Source organism: Arachis ipaensis, chromosome B08 (genome assembly GCF_000816755.2).
Source record: "Arachis ipaensis cultivar K30076 chromosome B08, Araip1.1, whole genome shotgun sequence".
In the NCBI taxonomy this organism is placed as follows: Eukaryota; Viridiplantae; Streptophyta; class Magnoliopsida; order Fabales; family Fabaceae; genus Arachis; species Arachis ipaensis.
This window is the reverse complement of record NC_029792.2, coordinates 124,831,735-124,838,482: the sequence shown is the minus strand read 5'-3', so window position 1 is coordinate 124,838,482 and position 6,748 is coordinate 124,831,735. Positions and strand designations below refer to the sequence as shown.

Here is a 6,748-nt window from a genome sequence, read left to right as displayed (position 1 = left end):
AAGTTTAAGCAATGCAAAATTCTTCTATTGTCAGAAATGAAATCAAATTCATGTATCTAAACTTGGAAACTTAATGTTGTGTTGAGTTGGAGCTGGTCAATTTATTATTAGAACCAAATCCACCTCATAATTGAGGGTTGAGGCCCCATCTATTCAACTACATCTAATTAATTAATTCATAAATAACCAAACAGCCATTCTTCCCTAAAAGTCATTAAGCATTAGTGTTGGTAATATTCCTTGTCAACTATAAAAAAGAACTACAATACTAGAAAGATAATAAAAAATAAATTTAAACGGTGTAAATTTATCAAATAATAAAAGATATTAATTTCTATGCACTATAGTAGATAACAGTTTTTCCTGCCAGCCAACAAAATTATAGTAAAGTGAAAAATCATGAAGAACGGTCATTATAATGCAAAATTATCCTTCCTAATTTGGTACGTATTTACAATTGCAATACTAGTATTGGCTAAGATTGTGAGTAAATAGAAATTAATTATATAATGATATAAAACTAAAATTATGGATATGACTCATGAGCCTTCATTGGATATCTTTGACCAGTCATAAGTCATAATTATTAACCACCAAAGATTTGCCACTAAACCCCATCAATGGAGTTGTTGAATAGTCCTCATTATCATATTATCAAAACCCTCCACACATTTTTGCATGCTATCAATTAATAACTTTTAAAATGGACTAATGTAAGGTGTAATTATCATGTTCCATGGCTTAATCAAGTAAGAAGTTCTTAAACAATTTGGGTTGGTCGAGTGGTCAGTTCACTTGTCCGCTTAAGCAAGTATTGGGGATTCGAATTCTGCCTTGTGCATGCAGCAATCAATTAGCCAACGGCACACCTTTAAATAGAGCTTCGATCCGCGACGGATTAGTCCTTAACCTGTCGAATTGGGGAATACCGTGGGTAACAAAAAAAAAAAAACTAGGAGCGATTTCATAGTGAAAATTTTGTATAAGATTTTTTAATTTAGATTCAGTGTTGTTTATGTAACCAAATAAAAATAAATAAAAATGCATTGCAAATAGAATCTGTTTTTGAATGTTAGCTAATAGCTAGTCAGATACTTGCTCAAAATGTATATTTTTGAATATTTGATTAAGGTATTCTCAAACAGGTTATTTACAACACTAACTCTCTAAGTCTATTATCATTTTGAATAAATTTGAGGGAAAAATAATCAGCTAATAGGACTCTTATAATTTTCAACTTAACATATATTGAAAAATCAATAACTAAATCAATTATTTTTATAAAAAGATAAAATATATCTTTTATTTTTGAAAATTGTTAAAAGTTTTTAAAATATTCTTAAATTTTATTTTGTTTCAATTTACTTCAAAAGATTTTCATTTGCATCAAATATATTCTTGATGATTATTTTTTTCAAAAAACTTATGACCAATTCAGCAACAATTCTACAAGAACAATTATTAATACAAACAAACTATTTTTTGAAAATTTAACCATCAGAAATATATTTGATACAAATAAAAAAATGTTAGAATAAAATTAAAATAAAATAAAATTTAAAGATATTTTTAAAAGTTTTGAACAAACACAAAAGACAAAAAAAATATACTTTAAAAAAAAAACAACGAACAAAATAGAAAGTATTTATATAGCATTACAGGTTGAACACACTCAGCATATAATTGAGAGATCTTATTAAAATATAAATATTTAGAGGGTGGGGCATGTGTTCCACTTGGTGGGGGCATAGCATATTAATAGTAGGCAACAAAATGAGAAGGAAACTTGTCAGATTAAGTAAAGTGGAGAACTGTTCAACCCAATGGCTTCATTCAATAATTCACAAAACACTGCATGTGCCCCCTTCTTTGGAACCCAATTCATCAATTTTCAAATATAAACTTAACATATTTCCACTATAAATATTCATTGAGAAAAAAAAGATTGAGATAAAAAGAAGACGGAAATTGAATTAAACTGTGAATTCAATCCCATTTTATTGGATTTGTTTTAAGATTAATTCAGCTAAAGAAATTGTGTTGACAAAAAAAAACAAAAAAGGATGAGTGAACCCTTCTTAAAATAGAAAAAATGAACTTGAAATGACCCATGATAAAAACTTATTTTATAAAAATGAACTTGAAATGACCCATAGATATCTTTATTTAGAAGTTAGAACCAAAATAGAATGCAAAATGCAACACGGAATTGAATTAGTCATCACATGACAATAGAGGGTATAGGCAATTGTTAGCACAAAATCTTTGCGGCACCCACCAAATCTTTTTAAATCTGTAATTTCCTTTTTTTTTAAGTTTCCTTTTTGTGGATTCCCTTTACTCAATAGAAATATATGAACCACCAAACATTTCTTACCAAGATTTTTTTTTTATGAAGAGTAAAAAGTTTCCACAATATGCCTAAAGTTGTTTGTTTGATTATACTTGGCTTGAATGATGATATAAGGGGGGAATAAATATTACAAAGAATTTATTCATTAATAACATAGAGAGTACAAAGGGCATATATGAGTTGAGATCATTACACAATAACAAAGGTGTGTTACAAATGACTAAGTTCAAAAAAAAAAAAAGATGAAGCCTCAAAAAATAGGAGCTTGGTAAATAAAAAACAACCTTAAAGGTTGTCATGGCAGAACCTGAATAACTTGCTGCCATGGACCAAAGCCCCTCAAAGACAAAGGCTTCATCACATAACTGAACTTTGTGCAAAAGCAACCACACCAAAATGATATAACAGCACTACAGAAAGCAACATGCCCCTTGGACTAAAAGGGAGAACCAAATTTTCACATCAAGAACTTGAAAGGTTCAAGTATGTGAGATAATTTGGTAAATACCATTTGAAACAAACTTTGAACAAGGACTAAGGACACAAGCATGGTGGCAAAACCGATGTAAAAGCCATGTATATGGCTAAAAACATCAGGTGCCAGCACTTTGGAAGAAAGATGAACCTAAAAACTACCAGAAAACCAGGTTAACTATGTTCACAGAGATATCACAGCCATTTAAAAAGTGGCTATCCAATCTTTTTAGGATGCCAAAAAGATTTGAACAGGTTTGAAAACCTGCAAAAAATTTGAGGAAAAAGGACCAAATGACTGCTCTCTCTGGAAAAAGGGAAACCGGTACTGGATGGCGATGATGATGATGATGTTGATGATGATGATGTTGATGATGAAGGCCAAGACCCATAATTGATTGACCCAAAAACAGAACTGTGCAACACTAACTATAGAAGCTGTCTAAAAAAACCTTCCTGATTTAGATAGATTCGGAAACTTTCCACCGATTTCACAGCGGATATCAAGGCGTTTTGGATTTTGGTTCAACAGAGGATGTCACACCTCCAGAGATGTTCAACAAGCATGCCAACTGCACGGCCACTGATTGCACTGCAGTGCTGGATGTTCAGTCCGGTGAGGCTGTTGCCAAGCTTCCTCAACGCGGGCAAGCTCTTCTCTGATACTGAAGAGCAACATGACAGAGAAAGGATCTCCAGATTGAGCTGTTTGCCACGGGCAAGGGCAGCAACCCCGGCATCAGTGATGGCGCACTTGGAAACGTCGAGATCAGAGAGCAAGGGGCAATTGACTGCAATTGCCTTTAAGCTGGCATCAGTGATGTTTCGGCAGCCATCAAGGTTTAGCACCTCAAGAGTCCAGCCATGTGAATTGGCCAAGGAGATAACTACTATGTCAGTCAGATTCAGGCAACCGCTAAGGTTAACTTTAACCAAACCAGCCTCAGAGCTCTCAAGCAGTGGAAGAAACCCTGCGTCAGTTATTCCTGCCAGTCCACTCAATTCGACATGCTTAAGACGTGGGCAAAGCCTCCCAAGCACAGCAAGATTAGCATTTCCAAATCCAGGACAGTCACGGATTGATAGTGAGGTAATGGAGCAAGGAGATCCAGCTGGCAGTGCCAGATTCAGATCCTTAATTCCATAGCAGCTAACGACATTAAGAACCTTCAATTTTGCACCACAGTTAAAAAGGATACCAAAAAACCCAAATTGGGTAAACCTGTGGCACTCTTCCAATTGTAGGCTCTCGATCGATGGAGCGGCCTTGGTTAATGATACCAACCCGTTGTCCGACAGAAATGCACACTTGCTGAGACGGAAGTTCCTCACATTTGGACAACCCTTTCCAATAGCTACAATAGCAGCATCTGTTATACCTCGGCAGGATCCGATTGTGAGGGACGTAAGTTTCTGCAGCGCACGACCATTGGCCATAACCCAGAAACCCTTCTCGTTAACATTTGGAAGGCAATTGAGGACAAGATCTGTGACCGAAAATCCATAGTGCCCGATAACTGCCAGAGAGAGATCAGATAAAGCCAGCGACTCGAGCTTCACCTTTCTCAGAACAACGGAAGCAGAAGTTAACAGGCCAGCTATTCCCTGATCACCGACTCCGGTGCAATCCTTGATTGAGACCGACCTTAGATTGGCACACAACTTTCCCACAGCTTGTAGACCTTCATTGCCAATTTGAGGGCAAGACTCAATAGACAACTCGGTCAGATTTGGGCACTTCTTTGCGACTTCAATTAAAGCCTTGTCGGAAATTGCGGAGCACTTGCAAAGGTTAAGCTTCTCTAACTTTTGACACCCCTCAGCAACCTCGATCAAGCCTTCATCACTAACAGTAGAAACGTTCCACAGAGAGAAAGCCTTCAGAGAAGGGCATCCACGAGCAACTGCCTTGAGACCAAGATTAGTAACCCCACGATCTGAGTTGCTTCCACGGATTGAAAGTTTACCCAATCCACCACGATGTGATGTCCCCACAGCGATGGCAGCGAGTCTAACATCAGAAGCCTTCTTTCCTTCCAAGCTCCGGGAGAGGAATCCCCCATCTCCGAATTCCAGATCATCACCCTCCTTGTCACTAAGCTCCTTTTCATTTGAGTTGCTGCAAATCTCACTATTGGAGATGCTGCTTAGAAGCATAAGCCAGCGCTTTGACACGTTAGCGCAAGCGCTCCTAGCTTGGCCAGCAGGCAATCTCCTAAGAATCTCAAAGAGGCACTCATCTGGCAGGGCTTCAATAGATGTCTTCTGCTTCTGCTCAAACCAATCTCCATCGAGATCAAATGAAACGCTGATGCGAGACCTCTTAGGAAGAGGGTAGTAAAAGTCAACTGATCGACCGAGCGACAAGAAGATGTTAGCATCCTTTGGGTTCGCATATACTGACCCCCCAGTGCAAAAATCGTCACCACCTGAGAAATCACACAAACAAAATCAGAAAAGAAAAAAGATAACAAATTGTTTGCACATAAAATTCACCGTGTGGTATCTATTCTATGAACGAAAACATTGAACAAGCAACAGAAACAGAATAATCTTACGGACTTGTCAAGTCAACACCAGGGTCAAGTCAACTCTCAACAAAATTACCGATCACATGCAGACACAATAGTAATAGTAATAAGTAAAATAACACAAAGTAACACCTTCAGCTAAATAATTGCAAAAGGAAAACCCAAATTTCACCCAAGACCAAGAACAACTACTAACAAAATTGATGTTTAGGCATACAAAACGTAGTTCTGAAAATCTAACTCAAGGCTAAATCACCTAAGTATCTCAGAATAATCAGACTCTAAATTTATTCATTTCTTATCAGATCCACCAATAATTAACAAGAATTTTTCTCATCCAAAACACAATAAATCATCTTTACCAAACAACTATTAAAAAAAGTTATCATATGAGCCTGAGAAAGCGTGTACTAACAATCAAAGCCTCAATTTTCTTTTCATATACTAAAATATCCCCAAATAATAACCTAACATAAACATAGAAAAAAAACTAGAGATACCCATAAACGAAATCGAACCAGAAACGCTTTGAATCGAAGAAATTACCTGAAAAGCCAAAGACTTGAGACATGGGCACAGCTCAAAAAACCCCGAAAGGTAGTGAAATCTAAGCTGTTGACCGCAAAAGAACCCTCCAAAGAGAGCAAAAAAGACAACGAAGACGAAAGAGAAGGTAACTGCAAGTGAAACGGCGACGTTTTGCTGTTGGGGGCAAGGGTTCATGAGAGAGCAAGGAAGAGAATTGGGGAAAAAGAAGAACCCTATGAGATAGGGCAAAAAAAGAGAGAGAGAGAAAGTGAATGAAGAAAGAAAGAAGGGTTTGGGTGGTTGTGAAAATAAAAGAGGCGAGAAAGCTTTTATTGCTAAGTGGGAACAGATTTGATTTTCAGGTACATGAGTACATCACACAATACAATGAATTCAGACAAGTGCAATGTATCTGAGCATTCATTCAAAGTGCCCAATTTCTTTATTATTTTTAATGTTTTTTCTATTTTCTTTTGTTTTATTCTCTCCTCATTAGTCATCAGTCACCCCACCACCAAATCAAATACCAGAAACCAGCTACTGGTTTTATTCCATTTCCATTTTTGCGTTTTTCTTTTCTGAAATGGTTTTGTACCATTCAATGAATCATCATAACTAGTTGAGAATGAGATATTCAGATTTTTAAACAAAAACACCTTTGATTATTATTATTACAGTTTCGCTACACATCTTTAAGTTCTTTTACCACCAAATCTAACTTGCACCTAAAATTACGCACTTTATCTTCTTTCTTTTTTTTAATTCTCCTCTTTCTTTTATTAGCGCTATTGCTGCGTTTTATTTTTTTTTATATTTTTTTCATTTGTTATCGTTATTTTTTTTTTATTTTATTCATCTTCAA

At 36.0% G+C, this 6,748-nt stretch overlaps 1 protein-coding gene across 1 annotated transcript; it reads right to left on the bottom strand.

Annotated features, from left to right (window-relative positions):
- Positions 2,477 to 6,257, bottom strand: LOC107612838 (EIN3-binding F-box protein 1). Its single transcript, XM_016314593.2, has 2 exons — positions 5,905 to 6,257; positions 2,477 to 5,256 (listed from the first exon to the last, which is right to left on the bottom strand). The coding sequence occupies exons 1-2, from the start codon at positions 5,927 to 5,929 to the stop codon at positions 3,353 to 3,355; spliced, it is 1,929 nt and encodes a 642-aa protein (XP_016170079.1). The 5' UTR covers positions 5,930 to 6,257; the 3' UTR covers positions 2,477 to 3,352.

Excerpts from the sequence above, each read along its gene's own strand:
- LOC107612838 (XM_016314593.2), bottom strand. The coding sequence starts at position 5,929 with ATGTCTCAAGTCTTTGGCTTTTCAG. Across the intron at positions 5,257-5,904 it reads TCAAGTCTTTGGCTTTTCAG|GTGGTGACGATTTTTGCACT; the intron begins GTAATTTCTTCG and ends GTGATTTCTCAG.